The sequence below is a fragment of the Coregonus clupeaformis genome, chromosome 6 (assembly GCF_020615455.1).
Source record: "Coregonus clupeaformis isolate EN_2021a chromosome 6, ASM2061545v1, whole genome shotgun sequence".
In the NCBI taxonomy this organism is placed as follows: Eukaryota; Metazoa; Chordata; class Actinopteri; order Salmoniformes; family Salmonidae; genus Coregonus; species Coregonus clupeaformis.
In genome coordinates, this window is record NC_059197.1 from 22,757,268 (window position 1) to 22,776,654 (window position 19,387).

The window sequence follows — 19,387 nt, forward strand, 5'->3', positions numbered from 1 at the left end:
AATACGGTAATGTTGGCCTCATGCATAGGCCCTCGAACAAATAAATAAAACCAAGATCATCCAAAATCCATCAGATTAACAGTTTTTAATTTGAATGAAGTCAGCAACGCAAATAATTAATCTCAGTGATTGACAGAATACTGGTATTTTTACATGTTGACTAACTAATCGCAGTGAAATTAGATTAAATCTATTTATGATCAGTTACATATAATATTTCATTCAAGTACATTTTGTAGATTGGCTTGATAGCGGCATTGACGTTGTTGGCTGGCTAGCGAGCAAAACTTGACGTTACACATTCACATTTGGGAGAAACTGGTCCAGCCACTTGGTAGATAGCTATCGTTAGTTCAAATAAAGCAACATGATGTACTCATTCATAAATTAAACTATGTTGGGTTTATAGTTTACAATAGCATTTTCATATGACGACAAGTGGGAGGGTTCTCGGTTGAACGCGTGGACGCGCATCGGACAGTCCTAGCACTTTGAAACCCACACCCACCGTGACGTGTAGCACCGCCCACCGGGCGAAACGGAGTGAAAAGAGCGTGTACCGTCTCTCTCACCTTAACCTGACACGTTCACAGAAAATGTAATTTGCATTGAGTAGTTCTCTGGGTCAAAGCTGCGTATGGGATATATCAGAGAGAATTAAGGAGAATAAATCTTGTTTTGCACATTAATGAAATTGCATTGGTGTACACCATCATTGAAAAATAGATGTAAAGGCATTTCCGGTCTCGGGACGATCCCTCTTCCGCCCTGATGCCCTTGTAGCTATGGAAACTCGTCAATGGCAACGTCCACCAGCCTGTTCACCCCTTCCGACCAGGGGTATTAAGTGTGATATAGCTAGCTAGCTTTAAGTGTGCCAGAATTACCGATAAATCAGAGGTTTCAAGATGGCGTTACAACGACTGACGGCTTTTTTCATCCTTTACCTGATTTTCGGTAAGTTATTTTAATTTCCACTAAGATAAGGTGTAGTTTAACGGTACGTGTTGTGCATCACAATTTATTAAATCACAGACACAGCGATGCTTTGTTATGCAAATGATCGCGCCGACTAGACGGGCTTCCTAGCATAGTAGCTTGGCCGGGTGTAAACATGCTGAGGATGAGCCACACAATTATTAGATGGTAAATAATTTTCTTTATACATGCGTTATCATCACATTGAAACGCTCACACAATCCTCAGCAGTTTTCCATTTATATAAATAGAGAACAGGTTGCACACACTGCTATGTATCTTCTAATGTTGAGCTCTCTTCAACTGTCACTCAAAATGTGATGATGTCAACCACTATTTCCATCCAGGCTGTCAGGTAGGTCTACAGTTCATTGTGTTAATTATTTTATTCTGCTAAAGACTCTCTGCTACCGCACGGCAAGCGGTACCAATGCACCAAGTCTGGAACCAACAGGACCCTGAACAGCTTCTACCCCTAAGCCATAAGACTTCTAAACAAGACTGCTAAATAGCTAATCAGATGGCTACCCGACTACCAGCATTGACCCTTTTTTGCACTAACTCTCTTGCACTGACTCTATGCACACACACTGGACTCTACCCACACACTCACACATCCATGACCAGAAGTATATGGACACCTGCTCGTCGAACATCTCATTCCAAAATCATGGGCATTAATATGGAGTTGGTCTCCCCTTTGCTGCTATAACAGCCTCCAATCTTCTGGGAAGGCTTTCCACTAGAAGTTGGAACATTGCTGTGGGGACTTGCTTCCATTCAGCGACAAGAGCATTAGTGAGGTCGAGCACTGATGTTGTGCAATTAGGCCTGGCTTGCAGTTGGCGTTCCAATTCATCCCAAAGGTGTTCGATGGGGTTGAGGTCAGTTCTCTGTGCAGGCCAGTCAAGTTCTTTCACACCGATCTCGAAAAACCATTTCTGTATGGACCTTGCTTTGTGCATGGGGGCATTGTCATGCTGAAACAGGAAAGGGCCTTCCCCAAACTGTTGCCACAAAGTTGGAAGCACAGAATCGTCTAGATTGTCATTGTATGCTGTAGCGTTAAGATTTCCCTTCACTGGAACTAAGAGGCCTTGCCCGAACCATGAAAAACAGCCCCAGACCATTATTCCTCCTCCACCAAACTTTACAGTTGGCATTCGTGCAGGTAGCGTTCTCCTGGCATCCGCCAAACCCAGATTCGTATGTCGGACTGCCAGATGGTGAAGCGTGATTCATCACTGCTCCAGAGTCCAATGACGGTGAGCTTTACACCACTCCAGCCGATACTTGGCATTGCGCATGGTGATCTTAGGCTTGTGTGCGGCTGCTCGGCCATGGAAACCCATTTCATGAAGCTCCCGACGAACAGTTCTTGTGCTGATGTTGCTTCCAGAGGCAGTTTGGAACTTGGTAGTGAGTGTTGCAACTGAGGACAGACGTTTTTACACGCTACACGCTTCAGCACTCGGCGGTCCGGTTCTGTGAGCTTTGTGGCTGTGCCGTTGTTGGTCCTAGACATTTCCACTTCACAATAACATCACTTACAGTTGACCGGGGCAGCTCTAGCAGGGCAGCAATTAGACAAACTGACTTGTTGGAAAGGTGGCATCCTATGATAGTGCCACGGTGAAAGTCACTGAGCTCTTCAGTAAGGCCATTCTACTGCCAATGTCTGTCTATGGAGATTGCATGGCTGTGTGCTCGATTTTATACACCTGTCAGTAACAGGTTTGGCTGAAATAGCCAAATCCACTAATTTGAAGGGGTGTATACTTTTGTATATATAGTGTACTTACACTGACACCCCAACACACACATACAACAGACACACACACTACATACGCCCACACACACACAACATGCACAAACATGCATACTGATGCCACACACACACTCACTCACCACATACGCTGCTGCTAGTCCCTTTACCTCTACCTATATGTACAGTACATAGCTACATCAATTACCTCGTACCCCTGCACATCGACTTGGTACTGGTACTCCCTGTATATAGCCATGTTATTTTTACTCTTTATTTTTATTAGTTATTCACTGTGTCACTATTTCTATTTTTAACTCATTGTTGGAAAAGGACCTGTAAGTAAGCATTTCACTGTTAGTCTACACCTGTTGTCCACAAAGCATGTGACAAATACAATTTGATTTGATAAAGTAGCACTCTGACAGCGGCAGTGCTTTCAGGAAGACTTCACTAGGACTATCTAGGTTTTGAATAAATAGTTTTCTGTCAACATTGCTGCAACTACAGGTCAGACAGCTAACATTATAGCTAAGACAGTCGCTGTGTGTTATTGACTGATCTTTACAGTTTTATTCACATACTAGTCTACTGCATTTTGAGAGCGAGAGATACAGAGAGAGAGCGATGCATTCATTTCCCCCTGCTTAGAGAACATATGCCACATTTCTATCTATTCTACTGTCAGACAACATTCCAGTACTGATTAAATTCTTCACATAAACACACACACTACCAGTCAAAAGTTTGGACACACCTACTTATTCAAGGGTTTTTCTTTATTTTTACATTGTAGAATAATAGTGAAGACATCAAAACTATGAAATAACACATATGGAATCATGTAGTAACCAGAAGTGTTAAACAAATGAAAATATATTTGAGATTCTTCAAAGAGCCACCATTTGGCTTGATGACAGCTTTGCACACACTTGGCATTCTCTCAACCAGCTTCATGAGGTAGTCACCTGGAATGCATTTCAATTAAGAGGTCTGCCTTCTTAAAAGTTAATTTGTGGAATTTCTTTCCTTTTTAATGCGTTTGAGCCAATCAGTTGTGTTGTGACAAGCTAGGGGGGCTATACAGGAGATAGTCCTATTTGGTAAAAGACCAAGTCCATATTATGGCAAGAACAGCTCAAATAAGCAAAGAGAAACAACAGTCCATTACTTTAAGACATGAAGGTCAGTCAATCCGGAAAATTTCAAGAACTTTGAACGTTTCTTCAAGTGCAGTGCAAAAACCATCAAACGCTATGATGAAACTGGCTCTCATGAGGACCGCCACAGGAATGGAAGAACCAGAGTTACCTCTGCTGCAGAGGATAAAGTCATTAGAGTTACCAGCCTCAGAAATTGCAGCCCAAATAAATGCTTCACAGAGTTCAAGTAACAGACACATCTCAACAACAACTGTTCAGAGGGGACTGTGTGAATCAGGCCTTCATGGTAGAATTGCTGCAAAGAAACCACTACTAAAGGACACCAATAATAAAAAGACACCTGCTTGGGCCAAGAAACACGAGCAATGGACATTAGACCGGTGGAAATGTGTCCTTTGGTCTGGAGTCCAAATTGGAGATTTTTGGTTCCAACCAGCATGTCTTCGTGAGACGCGGTGTGGATGAACAGATGATCTCCGCATGTGTATTTCCCACCGTAAAGCATGGAGGAGGTGGTGTTATGGTGTGGGGGTGCTTTGCTGGTGACACTGTCTGTGATTTATTTAGAATTCAAGGCACACTTAACCAGCATGGCTACCACAGCATTCTGCAGCTATACGCCATCCCATCTGGTTTGGGCTTAGTGGGACTATCATTTGTTTTTCAACAGGACAATGACCCAACACACCTCCAGGCTGTGTAAGGGCTATTTTACCAAATAGGAGAGTGATGGAGTGCTGCATCAGATGACCTGGCCTCCACAATCCCCCGACCTCAACCCAATTGAGATGGTTTGGGATGACTCGGACCGCAGAGTGAAGGAAAAGCAGCCAACAAGTGCTCAGCATATGTGGGAACTCCTTCAAGACTGTTGGAAAAGCATTCCAGGTGAAGCTGGTTGAGAGAATGCCAAGAGTGTGCAAAGCTGTCATAAAGGCAAAGGGTGGCTATTTGAAGAATCTCAAATCTCATTTTTTATTTATTTGTTTAACACTTTTTTGGTTACTACATGATTCCATATTTGTTATTTCATAGTTTTGATGTCTTCACTATTATTCTACAATGTAGAAAAAAATAAAAATAAAGAAAAACCCTTGAATGAGTAGGTGTGTCCAAACTTTTGACTGGTACTGTAGGTCCCTTTCTTTATGTAGGCTACACAGTGTAAAGTAGGGCATTCGGCTATGGAATGCTTTTATTCCAGGCACACAATAGCAATTGTCTTCTTAATTAACCACAGATTCTCTCCCACGGTCTGAAAACTGTCTGGGACAACACATCCTCATGCAGGTGGGGATACAGCTTGGACACCTAAAATATACAATGAGACAAGAAGTGTCTTGCCTGTCTGCCTGTCTGTCTGTTGGCAGCAAAAAAGTAGGAGAGTTAGGATAGAGACATGTAGTTTAAGCTATTTATAGCCTAGTAGTTCATATTATCTACATTCTAAGTACGTTGTAAAGGAATTGAAGGTTAATGAGTGGTTTTACAGGGATAGGCTGTCCCTGCTCTGTTTACAAGAGGAAAGATTTGCTGGACAAGCTCTCCTTGTGTCTCTCAGGATGACCAGTCACTGTTTGTTGTAAAAATAGCTCATGGTGTACAGGGCTGGGAAAGTCAGCCGCAGAGACGGAAGCTGAGACCTGAGAGTCGCATCTCATCAGCGTCCACAGCTGTGCTAATATGACTGTGTGCTCCACTTTGGCAGGACCCATGTGTTCTCCACTCTCAGGGCTGGCTGAAGCCTTTGAGGCAGTGTTCAAACCCATCCTAAAAGCTTACACGTGTTCTCACAGTCTCTGATAGGGACGTACAATAAAACTAGCCTGTCCTCCACCAAACCGCCAAGTTATTGGAGTAAAGGCCCGTCTTGCATATGAGGGAATTGTCTTTTACAGTGGGGAAAAAAAGTATTTAGTCAGCCACCAATTGTGCAAGTTCTCCCACTTAAAAAGATGAGAGAGGCCTGTAATTTTCATCATAGGTACACGTCAACTATGACAGAAAATCACATTCTTGGATTTTTTATGAATTTATTTGCAAATTATGGTGGAAAATAAGTATTTGGTCACCTACAAACAAACAAGATTTCTGGCTCTCACAGACCTGTAACTTCTTCTTTAAGAGGCTCCTCTGTCCTCCACTCGTTACCTGTATTAATGGCACCTGTTTGAACTTGTTATCAGTATCAAAGACACCTGTCCACAACCTCAAACAGTCACACTCCAAACTCCACTATGGCCAAGACCAAAGAGCTGTCAAAGGACACCAGAAACAAAATTGTAGACCTGCACCAGGCTGGGAAGACTGAATCTGCAATAGGTAAGCAGCTTGGTTTGAAGAAATCAACTGTGGGAGCAATTATTAGGAAATGGAAGACATACAAGACCACTGATAATCTCCCTCGATCTGGGGCTCCACGCAAGATCTCACCCCGTGGGGTCAAAATGATCACAAGAACGGTGAGCAAAAATCCCAGAACCACACAGGGGGACCTAGTGAATGACCTGCAGAGAGCTGGGACCAAAGTAACAAAGCCTACCATCAGTAACACACTACGCCGCCAGGGACTCAAATCCTGCAGTGCCAGGCCAGACGTGTCCCCCTGCTTAAGCCAGTACATGTCCAGGCCCATCTGAAGTTTGCTAGAGTGCATTTGGATGATCCAGAAGAGGATTGGGAGAATGTCATATGGTCAGATGAAACCAAAATAGAACCTTTTGGTAAAAACTCAACTCGTCGTGTTTGGAGGACAAAGAATGCTGAGTTGCATCCAAAGAACACCATACCTACTGTGAAGCATGGGGGTGGAAACATCATGCTTTGGGGCTGTTTTTCTGCAAAGGGACCAGGACGACTGATCCGTGTAAAGGAAAGAATGAATGGGGCCATGTATCGTGAGATTTTGAGTGAAAACCTGCTTCCATCAGCAAGGGCATTGAAGATGAAACGTGGCTGGGTCTTTCAGCATGACAATGATCCCAAACACACCGCCCGGGCAACGAAGGAGTGGCTTCGTAAGAAGCATTTCAAGGTCCTGGAGTGGCCTGGCCAGTCTCCAGATCTCAACCCCATAGAAAATCTTTGGAGGGAGTTGAAAGTCCGTGTTGCCCAGCGACAGCCCCAAAACATCACTGCTCTAGAGGAGATCTGCATGGAGGAATGGGCCAAAATACATTTACATTTTAGTCATTTAGCAGACGCTCTTATCCAGAGCGACTTAGAGTTAGTGAATACATTTTTTTTTTTTTTTATACTGGCCCCCCGTGGGAATCGAACCCACAACCCTGGCGTTGCAAACGCCATGCTCTATCAACTGAGCTACATCCCTGCCGGCCATTCCCTCCCCTACCCTGGACGACGCTGGGCCAATTGTGCGCCGCCCATGAGTCTCCCGGTCGCGGCCGGCTGCGACAGAGCCTGGATTCAAACCAGGATCTAGTGGCACAGTTAGCACTGCGATGCAGTGCCTTAGACCACTGCGCCACTCAGGAAATACCAGCAACAGTGTGTGAAAACCTTGTGAAGATTTACAGAAAACGTTTGACCTGTGTCATTGCCAACAAAGGGTATATAACAAAGTATTGAGAAACTTTTGTTATTGACCAAATACTTATTTTCCACCATAATTTGCAAATAAATTCATTAAAAATCCTACAATGTGATTTTCTGGATTATTTTTTCTCATTTTGTCTGTCATAGTTGACGTGTACCTATGATGAAAATGACAGGCCTCTCTCATCTTTTTAAGTGGGAGAACTTGCACAATTGGTGGCTGACTAAATACTTTTTTTCCCCACTGTATGTGCATCATGAATAGTTAACCAGAGACATTTTGCTAAATGGCATATTATTATTATTACATTTTAAATCAGCCGCAGAGTGCTTTTATCTGTCTGGATTATACCTTGGAAGTGCTTAATACACTCAGATGAATTGTGCTCCAATACATTACAGTCTGATTTCACCCCTCTTAGGAGTCCTTAATATCGCTGACGCCCGCACAGAAGGAGAGACTGTTTTTATTACTCACTATGTGTTATTTGAGTAACTCTTACGCCTCCCTATGTGTATCTACGAATAATTTGAGAGTGTTTTGTAGAGTTAGGCTAAGTGATGAAACAACACTGAGTGATACTGAGACGTGTGCTCCCCTCGAGATGTGCTCCACCTGCCTCTTATATAGATGTGAGAAATGCTCCCGGAGATATGGTTAATCCTGACCCTAAGGCTCTTTCTCACCCTCTCTGTAGCTATAGGCCTACACTTCCTGACCCTCTAATCCTTTAGGCCTATCTGTTTAAGGGGCATTGGCCAAATTGGCACTGTCCTGGGAAGAAAATTCTGAAGCTTGTCAGTCAGCATTTTTCCCCCACTTATTTGTTGTCTTTTACAGGCTACATTCCATCACTTGGGGTAATCCTCCGAACCACAGAAAAGACTGTGTGGGCAAATGAATTTGAACGTAAGTCACTGAAACACTGACTCATTCTCTCAGAATTATTTTTCTTCTATTGCCTGTCTGTCTGCCAGTGTTTTAATATCGTAGTATCACGGTTTTCTTTCCAGCTATTGAGTTGACCTGCTTGATAGAGTCCATCTCAACAAACAACCCCAGAATCGAATGGAAGAAAATCCAAAACGGCGTCCCTAGTTATGTGTACTTTCAAAATCAAATTTCGGGTAAGATTATTATTTTTTAAGCACTTTACCAACACCATATTGGCCTCAGAACTGTGTTATTATTCTCTGTAAGTGAAATGAGAAGTTGGAGTGTGTTTTTGCCTCTCTGTTAGGGGACTTGGAGCACAGAGCCCAGCTGATCCAGCCGGCCAACCTACTGATCCTGAACACCAGCCGTGCAGACACTGCAGAGTATCGCTGTGAGGTCGCTGCCATTGATGACCACAAACACTTTGATGAAATTCTAATCAGTCTTGCTGTCAGGGGTGAGGTCGTATTGTCATATTCCGTGTCACTTAACCAATGCAGAGCTCACACCTTGTCATTAGCCTGAGATATATGTGTGTCTGCTGGTCAATCTCAGTATAGGCCTAGTCAGTGTTAGGTGTGTTGTTGACAGACATTTTAAGCCTGTAGTAGAGTTTGCTGTGTTTATTCAGTGTTGTCTATTTCTAAGTAAAGACTGTGTTATGTGCTCTCTCTCTAAAACACTGTTCTGTGGGTGCCGTAGTATGGCCTCTGCCCTTTGCCTATGTGTATGTGTGTCTTCCGGAGCAGTTGGGATAAAGCGGAAGTCGAATTCCAGTTGGACCTTTGTGTACAATTAGACAAATATTTGTATTTGTCTTCTTCTGTCTGTGCAGTAAAGCCTGTGGTGCCCAGGTGCAGTGTGCCTGTGGCGGTGACTGTTGGCACGTCCTCTGAGCTGCACTGCCTGGAGAACGAGGGCTTCCCTGCCTCACAGTACCGCTGGTTCCACAACAACGAGGAGCTTCCCCAGGACCCAAAGAGCAGCCCCAAGTTTATCAACTCTACCTACTCCATTAACGCTGACACGGGTGGTCTGGTAAGGAATCAATAGGACTGGGAGGTCGAACGGAAACTAGATATATGAATCCAACTGTTGGATGATGTTAGTACAAGAGAAAAGTTGTATGATGTATTGGGGTTGATTTTGGCGTTTTTCCCTGCAGAAATTCCGCCGGATGAGGAAGGAGGATGCGGGGGAGTATTACTGCCAGGCAAAGAATGAAGCTGGACATGCACAGTGTCCCACGCAGCTGATGGAAGTCTGTGAGTAGGCCATGCTGCACTAAACACCCAACTGACATTCTTACTGCGGCTATGTATTGTGTTTAAATATCTCAGTGTGTCATACCGCTGCCACACTGAACATACCATTGTGCGTTACCAAACCTGCTAGTGAGTCACATGCATCTACTCTGGTGCACATAAGTCATAGCGGTTGACATGGACATGCATTCCAAGGTCATTAAGTCAGGGTTCCCAAACTGGCGGCCCGTGGGCCGAATTATTATGTTTTAGACAAATATTATATCTGATTGGGCTTCTTGCAGTCAATTTGCAGTCTACAAATTATTTGTAATTATGTTCCGGCCCCTCTCCATCCGCTCACGAAAAATAATTTTAAAAAAGACATACCGCGGCTGCTTTAAGTTGTTTAAATTTGGGTTTATGTCACCCAGATCTCATTTCAAAATGCCCTGTTTGTATTTTCAGATGATATCGACATTGTGGGGATTTTTCTGAAGGTGTTGGCGGCATTGGCTGGATTCATTATTGTGATGGTGGGGGTTTGTCATGCACACAAACATGGCTGCTTCTCCTCCGGCAAGGATCACACAGGAACCAAGTGAGTAGGGCTATGTAGTTTCAAGTTTCAAAGTTTATTTGCCACATGCACAGGATACAACAGGTGTAAAACAGTACAGTGAAATTCTTACCTTGAGAGCTCTTTCCAACAATGCAGTGATGATAATAATAGTAATATAGATAATAATAGAAAATATGATTAAAAATTAAATAAAAAAATTAACCCAAGAAGTACGATATAGGTTGAATGTACTGTACTGGGCTTTTAAAGCTAAATGGACCAGTTTAATAGAGACATGCCATGTGCTGTGAATTGCTTAGTAAGTCTTTATGTGGAAATTAAGGATTTATTGTGTGTTTTTAGCTACAAACTTCCAGCGCAGGATGATGGTGTTGACTATGCTGAAGCAGATGAGGTGAATAAACTTCACTTAATTGTGTTTTCTATATTCTATATTATTATTGAGCTAAAATGTAATCATAATGTATTATTAAAAATGACAAACAAAAATAAATATCAACTGCAGGTCGACATATATTTTTTGATAATTTATATTCCCATTTCCATCAGGGTCACTTCCGCCACAAATCATCATTTATCATTTGACATCTGAAGAGGAGACACACTGAAGTCAAAGGCGTATCAAATCCCATAATGGGGCTTTGTGTGAGAAATTTGAGCTGTAACATTACACATGAACCTACAAGCTTGCCAAAGTTATCATCAGGAAAAATATCAATCATTATTTCAATTTTGCTTTCTGATAGGCAATTGCAAAATCATGCCCCATGTTAGTACACTGTTTACTTTTTTTTTTGTAGCACAAATGTCTTGTCCTCAAGTCTTTACTGTAACTACAACTACAGTACGATTTAAAGCTTTGACTTTTGAACTTCCACCAACATGTTCATCTTAACTGATAATAATAACTGATGCTGGAACATTCACCCATACTGTTTTTAGACAATGTTTTGTACATCCTAAAATGTCTACAAAGTACAACAAACCTGTTTTAAAAAAACAGTCTTGCATAACCTCTGAATGCAAGCTAGACTAGTTTATGTTAATATGAAGGTAGGTTGTGTCAATATTTATATATACATACAGACAGACAGACAATGAGTGGGGCATGTATAAAAAGCTGATAATCTGTTACATGCAGAGTCAAGGGGCACAATGAAACTGTCTATTGTGCTTAAAAAAGCCAACTAACTTTATTCTCTGCGTTCAGAATAACTAAGAAACATATTAAAGTTATACAGTATAATGCTGCAAGTTCAAATGTATTATTATGATTAGATCAAGTAATTATGATTTTTTCAGAGTGCCGCGTCTGTGTATAAGTGACCTTCTGTGCTTACTAATTACTTATTTTATGAATATTGGACATATTGTCCAGTTTTGACTCAGAATTAACTGTATTTTCTTTATGAACACAATATACAATATTAATGGATGTACAGGCAATAAAACTTTGTTAGAAACAAATGTCTACACATACATTTTTATCAGTAACAATACATAAGTATTAAACATGTTTCAAATTGAAATTGTTAAATGACTTTTTGAAACATTGATATGGTTATTTTTTAATTTATATACTTTGTAAAATAACACTACTCAGGAACTGTTGTAAAATGTGAATTGTTGATTCGTTGTAGTGCAAGTAATGGATTCTGTTATGCTTACTTCATTTTGTCAATAAATACATAAATAACATTAGTAACTGTATTTACTGTATTGTTGGGACTTTTTATTTGCAAATTACTACAGAAGAGTTGAACTTTTATTTTGAAAAATAATGCAGTCAACCAGACAACCCCGGAAGTGCAACAACATAGGAAATGATTGCTTGCAACATTATGCTATTTCAGGAAAGATACAATTGAACAGTTTAACGCGAATAACATTCTAAAGGAAACAATCAAGGCTCACCACATTGTTAATCGGTGTCGATGAATGACGTATACATCTTGAGTTCGAGGGAAACGCAACAACCTTCAGTGTTTGGGGATATCACCATGCGACATGTTTTGTAGTATTTAGGCTTCATCGATAGGGATACGAAGACATGGTGCTGTATGTAATTGAATTCAATTGAATTTGAGAATAAATATAAAGGTAAAATAACGCTAACGTTTGCATATTTTTCCAGACCTCCCATCTGCATGCGCAGACTAGAAGCAGAATTACTACCTTTGTGATCATTGCTGGTAACAAACAAGTTAGTGTTTTTGCACTTTCCGTCATTTCGAATGAACGACTGAATTCACTTCAGTAAGAAATAGGTCACACTGAAAGTGTCACCTAAATTGGTCTTAAAAGATCTGTTCAGATCCGATCAATCTTAACCTTGTTCCTAAAACGACACAGAAAAGAACACAAGCATGAGTTTCTTCAGTTTTGGCCAAAGTGCAGAAATTGATGTAGTTCTGACTGATGCTGAGACGAGAAAGAAGGCTGAACATAAGACTGAAGATGGGAAGAAGGACAAATATTTCCTATTTTATGACGGGGAGACTGTGGCTGGAAAGGTCAACGTTACACTGAAGAACCCTGGGAAAAGACTGGAACATCAAGGGATCAAAATCGAATTTGTAGGCCAAATTGGTGAGTGTTCTTCTTAGTTTAATGCAGTGGCATCTATTCCAAACGAATCATAATAAATACAATGGCCCCTTATGTTGGACTTTTTGATCAACAACAGTAGTGTCATATGTGCCAATAGGCCTAGATGCATTCTTCTATGAGATATTGATTCTGTTGCGATGTCTTTCTTTGAATGTCTGAAGTGTATACCTGTCCTTCCTTCACAGAGCTGTACTACGACAGGGGAAACCATCATGAGTTTGTCTCCCTGGTGAAAGATCTGGCAAGGCCTGGTGAGCTTACTCAGTCACAGACCTTCGACTTTGAGTTCACCCATGTTGAGAAGCCCTATGAGTCCTACACAGGCCAGAATGTGAAGCTAAGGTAAGGAAACATGCAGCCTGAACATTCTCTGCCAAAATAACTATTACTTTATGGCTCACTCTTTAACCCGAGTTCCCCTTTGACCCGTCGGTCACATGCCTAGCACTACTTCCTCAGCAAGAGTAATGTTTGTGGGCTTCACATGCTCAATGTCTTGCATTACACACACAAATCATGATTACTGGTTATGATCATGACCATCTTCTTTTATAGCCTCAGGATGCAATGAGGATATGTTGTTGGATGACATCTGTTGAGATTAGAGGTTTGCTCAGTGTCTGTTGGTTGTACTTGCAGGTATTTTCTGCGCGCTACGGTGAGCAGGAGACTGAATGACATCAGTAAAGAGATGGATATCGTGGTGCACACACTCAGCACGTACCCAGAGCTCAACTCGTCAATAAAAATGGAAGTTGGGATCGAAGACTGTCTCCACATTGAGTTTGAGTACAACAAATCCAAGTAAAACTGAAAGAGATTAATTTCTTCAATACCCTCAATCACCTCAATTTTTTACTCAATTTACAAAATAACACCACTCCTAGTCACAGGAACATGCAGAAATCATTGTAGCTTAGAACCTTTCCTTTGACTAATTGTCTTTGTGGCAGAGCAGCCCTGTGACGATCTCTCCTGTCTTCCACAGGTACCACCTGAAAGACGTCATTGTGGGTAAGATCTACTTCCTGCTGGTGCGGATTAAGATCAAGCACATGGAGATTGACATCATCAAACGGGAGACAACTGGCACCGGTCCTAGTGTATACCATGAAAATGACACCATTGCCAAATATGAGATCATGGATGGAGCTCCTGTCCGAGGTAAAGGATATAGTGAAGTAGATTGTATGCTTTTGAAAATGGCAATGCTCAAACTACCTATCAGGTCTGACTGAGTGTTTTAATTATGTTTAAGGAGAGTCAATTCCAATCCGGTTGTTTCTGGCTGGCTATGAGATGACCCCTACCATGCGAGACATCAATAAGAAGTTCTCTGTGCGTTACTACCTTAACCTGGTGCTGATTGATGAGGAGGAGAGACGCTACTTCAAACAACAGGTACAGAACAGTAGCTTCTGATGTTTAACTGTTAGCAGTGATCCCAGATGAAATGGTGTGCCCTTAGAGGGAATGTATCAGGTGTCAGGTTCAACATGGTGTATCCACTGTTCACTGTGCTGCACATTATATATTGCATTCCTATCTAGCAGTAAATGTGTCCCTATGGAAATGCTTTAGTGATTAAGACAATGAGCTCATGACCACTTCCTTCTCCACCAGGAAATCACACTGTGGAGGAAAGGGGATGTGGTGAGGAAGAGCATGTCGACCCAGGCCACCATCGGAGCCCAGCGGTTCGAGGGCTCAGCCAGTTCGGAGAGTGCTCTGGAGAAGGCGGCGAGGGAGGACAGCGGCTAAAGCTGCCTCCACTCATTCTCCTCACAAAGACTGGCAGTGTCTGCGGAAAAGTAGTGGGGGGCACCTGTCAGCTCACATGATCACTGATAAAGTAGCCCTCTGTTTATTAGGGCTGCTGAATAAAGGGATAAAGGAAGGATGAAGGGAAGTGAAAAAGAAGCCTGCATGAGGCATTACAGGGGCCTAAAATTCCGCTGCAGGTCAACTCCCTCATCATCAACACACATATCCAGTGAAAGTAAAGCCGGCCACTTGATACCTTAAAAATTGAATATTATAAACTGGGTGGTTCGAGCCCTGAATGCTTATTGGCTGACCGCCATGGTATATCAGACCGTATACCATGGGTATGACAAAACATTTTTACTGCTCTAATTATGTTGGTAACCAGTTTATAATAGCAATAAGGCACCTTGGGTGTTTGTGATATATAGCCAATATACCACGGCTAAGGGCTGTGTCCAGGTACTCCGCGTTGCGTCGTGCGTAAAACAGCCCTTAGCCATGGTATATTAGCCATATACCACACCTCTGGCCTTATTGCATAATTATACCCTGTTATCTGTCATCTTCAAATGATTAACTTTCTTTGTCACAAAATATATTTCTAGCTTTAGCTTTATATATGAATGGATTCTAACTCCGTATACAACACTGTATTGTCATAGGGAGTTGAAGTCATGAGTAACAGTGATGCATTTTGAAAACATTCCATACCCAGTCAAATGCATTCCTGACATTTTAATGTGGCCTGTCATAATGAAATCTGAAATGTTATCTTTGCACAGATGTATGTATCTGTTGCTCCTCAACATACACATTCTCCTCTCAGTCCTTGTGTAATGATTGCACAGTGAGATCAATGGAAGGTTTCTATAGCGTTGGAAGTGTTGTCTAATTTCTTTGTTGAGTGAGAGGGCTGGATAAAGTATTACTAACCCATTAATTTTAAAGTCCTGCAAATAAGAGCTATAGAAATCTCTCACCCTCTTATGCCGTTAAACCGTCATATACAGTGAATAGCATACCGACGGTGCCACAATATGACCATTCCATTCACATGCTTTACCTAAGCATTCAATAGTTAGGCAGGGATTTTAAGTGCTTGTATTTGAGGTCCGATAGTAAGAAGTCTTCTGTATCGTCCATGTTAGAGACTTGAAATGTTGTGCCTAAGTGTATCTATCTAGCAAATGAAATCCTGTTGCCTCAATACATTTAACACACTTCTTTTAGCCTGAGGTTTTCCTCTATTTTTTTGTGCTCTGCAAATTACTAATCTATAGCCCCTTTCCCCAAAACGGAAATAAATTGATGCCAAATGCATTGTTATCCACAGACTCATTTTAGTATAGAAATAAGTTGTGTGCACCTGATAAATATTTCAATGGACTGATGGAATGATTGATTTAATTTCCAAGGGTAAAGGCAAATGTTGCATGTTTAGACCGAAATGATCCCCTTTAGACAGTGAAGGAAAACACATTAACTGTCTTAATAATATAAACATATTTAATATTAGAAATAAACTCCAGGGTGTCTGACAAACACAGAAACCTTGAGACAATTTCCATTCAATACATGCACAATGGTTCAATAGACCTCACCTACAGGAAACATATTAGCAGCAGCAGCATCATACACAAGACAGGAAAACTATTCTCTCCAGGCCATCTTGTCCAAATCTTCACAGTGGGTCTTTGTCTTCCAAACTCAAATTCCTCTGAGATGAAAATATGATTTTACTGAGGTGGAGAGCTCTGCAACTGGATCCTGGACTTCCTGACAGGCCGCCCCAAGGTGGTAAGGGTAGGTAACAACACATCTGCCGCGCTGATCCTCAACACGGGGGCCTCTCAGGGGTGCGTGCTCAGTCCCCTCCTGTACTCCCTGTTCACCCATGACTCATGGCCAAGCACGACTTCAACACCATCATTAAGTTTGCCGACGGCAAAACAGTGGTAGGCCTGATCACCAACAACGATGAGACAGCCTATAGGGAGGAGGTCAGAGACCTGGCGTTGTGGTGCCAGGATAACAACCTCTCCCTCAACGTGATCAAGATAAAGGAGATGATTGTGGACAACAGGAAAAGGAGGACCGAGCACGCCCCCATTCTCATCGACAGGGCTTTAGTGGAGCAGGTCGAGAGCTTCAAGTTCCTTGGTGTCCACATCGCCAACAAACTATCATGGTCCAAACACACCAAGACAGTTGTGAAGAGGGCACAACAAAGCCTATTCCCCCTCAGGAGACTGAAAAGATTTGGAATGGGTCCTCAGATCCTCAAAAAGTTATACAGCTGCACCATCGAGAGCATCCTGACTGGTTTCATCACAGCCTGGTATGGCAACTGCTCGACCTCAGACCGCAAGGCACTACAGAGGGTAGTGCGTATGGCCCAGTACATCACTGGGGCCAAGCTTCCTGCCAACCAGGACCTCTATACCAGGCGGTGTCAGACGAAGGCCCTAAAAATTGCCAAGGACTCCAGCCATCCTAGTCATAGACTGTTCTCTCTGCTACCGCACGGCAAGCAGTACCGGAGCGCCAAGTCTAGGTCCAAAAGGCCTCTTAACAGCTTCTACCCCCAAGCCATAAGACTCCTGAACAGCTAATCAAATGGCTACCCGGACTATTTGCATTGTCCCCCACCCCCTCTTTTACGCTGCTGCTACTCTGTTTATTATCTATGCATAGTCACGTTACCTCTACCTACATGTACATATTACCTCAATTACCTCAACTAACCTGTGCCCCCGCACATTGACTCTGTACCCTGTATATAGCCTTGCTACTGTTATTTTACTGCTACTCTTTAATAACTTTTCTATTTTTCTTGATAAGTTGTTTAAAAAAAAACATTTTTCTTAAAACTGCATTGTTGGTTAAGGGCTTGTAAGTAAGCATTTCACTGTAAGGTCTACACCTGTTGTATTCGGCACATGTGACAAATAAGATTTGATTTGATTTGATAACCATATTATTCAGTGTCACTGATCTCCACGTACCACTGGTGAGGGGCTGGAAAGACAGCCTGGCCCTGGTGAAGAGAGCCATGCCATTCAGGGGCCCGCCTTGTGCTGCAGGTGGGTCTTCAAGTCAGACAGAGAAATGAAGTCCTTCAACATCCTCTCAAACTGGACATCAACCTGGCAGTCAAACATGAAACAAGCCAGCAGAGCACTAGTACGGTCTAAATTGGATTGTGATAAAAAGACTGTTACATATCAGTGATGTATCTTGATCTCAAGCCATTTGGAACACAAACAAATGTAAACATGAAACCGTTCATACCATACTCCATTTGGGGTTGTCTGCCTTGCTGGAGGTGTAGTAATGGACATCTTTCAAACCGTGTGGTCCACATAAGACTCCTTTACAATCTGGAAAAGAGAAAGCAGGTAAGAGGCACCATACCTGAAACACAGAGTGTATATTACCAACAGAAATAGGAAGAGGTAGAGGCTCACCTTCATAACTCCAGATATTCCAGGCTCCTTGCAGTTGCTGTGGTAGAAGAACGCATGCTGCCCCTCTTTACAGGCCTGGTAGTTCCGAACACCATCCCAACACCCAGTTTGGTTGGGAAGAGTCTTCAGATCCTCGATCCCAAACTGTGACATAGTAAGTAAGTAAGCCTTAACAAGCCATAACGACCCATAGGGCAGGAGCCTATCTCCTGTTTCTGTATATCGTTAGGCAGCTTGATGTAAAAGTGTACCCCCTAAACAGGATTCTAGTCTGCCGCAGGGCCTTACCCCCAATCCATCTCCTTAATGCTGAAAGCCAAGCAGATGCATCGGGTCCCCTTTTTTGAGTCTTTGGTATGACTTGACAGTGGACCTTCCAATCTAAGGGTGGACTCATTAACCACAAAGCCTCTGAGTTGGTAACAACTGTGACATGGAATAGCCTAGATAGAATTTATCCTGAACAAGACATCATTATTGAGCAACAACAGGTTTTGAAACAGATGACACCATCCTATTATTAAGGAGAACAGAATACCTTGACATCTATGCAATTTTCAAAGCAGCTCTCTGGCTCTGACTTCATCAGCCAGTGACAGTACTGTGGTCATTCAGGTGATTTTTCTCCCTTTGAACTCCTCTTTTCCAGTCTTCCCTGAACCTGAAGCTTTCCTCTTCCCCCTGGACTGCCTGACCAACCTCCAATGGGGAGTCCTCACTGTGGGCACTATTTTGTGTCTCTTGCCTGGGTAACAGTACATAGAATACATGCACATATTAATAGCCATTCGAAAATCAATTCATAGTGGTAGTAAAGTGAGTGTGAAAAACCTTGCAATTGCATGTCATTCATTCCACAGAAATGTGAATGCTTTTACTTACTGGATTGTAGGGTTCTTGTGGTTCCACGGGTTCTCATTTTAGGTGCAATGTCTGAGAAATGAATAAATAGTTGTTGGCGTTGGTTGGCTTGGAAGAACTAGAACCTTCAAGTACCATTCCAATGATCCCTAACCATTATGTGTGTGTGACATTTGATTTACAGCAAATAAAGAACGTATTTCATTAAATCAGATAATTATGCGGAGGATTACATTTTTACTTATTCGTATGTTATAAAGATGCAAATCGAACTGGTCGAAACCATAAAACTCAGAACACTGGGTCCCCCGTGTAGCTCAGTTGGTAGAGCATGGCGTTTGCAACGCCAAGGTTGTGGGTTCGATTCCCACGGGGGGGCAGTATGAAAATGTATGCACTCACTAACTGTAAATCGCTCTGGATAAGAACGTCTGCTAAATGACTAAAATGTAACACT

General features: G+C 42.3%; 2 protein-coding genes, 1 long non-coding RNA gene and 1 pseudogene across 3 annotated transcripts; 3 read left to right on the forward strand and 1 right to left on the reverse strand.

Annotated features, from left to right (window-relative positions):
- Window positions 1-534: 534 nt before the first annotated feature.
- On the forward strand, window positions 535-11,923 carry LOC121568395 (junctional adhesion molecule 3B). The gene is made up of 9 exons (XM_041878937.2): window positions 535-957; window positions 8,303-8,371; window positions 8,476-8,589; window positions 8,703-8,855; window positions 9,234-9,436; window positions 9,564-9,663; window positions 10,111-10,243; window positions 10,568-10,619; window positions 10,775-11,923. Exons 1-9 carry the CDS (start codon window positions 909-911, stop codon window positions 10,808-10,810), a joined length of 909 nt encoding a protein of 302 aa, XP_041734871.1. The 5' UTR covers window positions 535-908; the 3' UTR covers window positions 10,811-11,923.
- Window positions 11,924-12,018: 95 nt separating this feature from the next.
- LOC121568396 (vacuolar protein sorting-associated protein 26B-like) lies at window positions 12,019-14,942 on the forward strand. The gene is made up of 6 exons (XM_041878938.1): window positions 12,019-12,814; window positions 13,021-13,177; window positions 13,475-13,639; window positions 13,824-13,999; window positions 14,094-14,236; window positions 14,459-14,942. Exons 1-6 carry the CDS (start codon window positions 12,592-12,594, stop codon window positions 14,594-14,596), a joined length of 1,002 nt encoding a protein of 333 aa, XP_041734872.1. The 5' UTR covers window positions 12,019-12,591; the 3' UTR covers window positions 14,597-14,942.
- A 34-nt stretch (window positions 14,943-14,976) lies between these two features.
- LOC121568398 lies at window positions 14,977-15,922 on the forward strand. The gene is made up of 2 exons (XR_006001248.2): window positions 14,977-15,013; window positions 15,099-15,922. It is a non-coding gene; the product is annotated as an uncharacterized LOC121568398 (long non-coding RNA).
- A 267-nt stretch (window positions 15,923-16,189) lies between these two features.
- On the reverse strand, window positions 16,190-18,845 carry LOC121568176 (annotated as a pseudogene).
- Window positions 18,846-19,387: the final 542 nt, after the last annotated feature.

Coding starts and splice junctions, on each gene's coding strand:
- LOC121568395 (XM_041878937.2), top strand. CDS start 909: ATGGCGTTACAACGACTGACGGCTTTTTTCATCCTTTACCTGATTTTC. Junction 9,664..10,110: donor CACGCAGCTGATGGAAGTCT/GTGAGTAGGCCA, acceptor TTGTATTTTCAG/ATGATATCGACATTGTGGGG. Junction 10,244..10,567: donor AAGGATCACACAGGAACCAA/GTGAGTAGGGCT, acceptor GTGTGTTTTTAG/CTACAAACTTCCAGCGCAGG.
- LOC121568396 (XM_041878938.1), top strand. CDS start 12,592: ATGAGTTTCTTCAGTTTTGGCCAAAGTGCAGAAATTGATGTAGTTCTG. Junction 13,178..13,474: donor GGCCAGAATGTGAAGCTAAG/GTAAGGAAACAT, acceptor TTGTACTTGCAG/GTATTTTCTGCGCGCTACGG. Junction 14,000..14,093: donor GGATGGAGCTCCTGTCCGAG/GTAAAGGATATA, acceptor ATTATGTTTAAG/GAGAGTCAATTCCAATCCGG.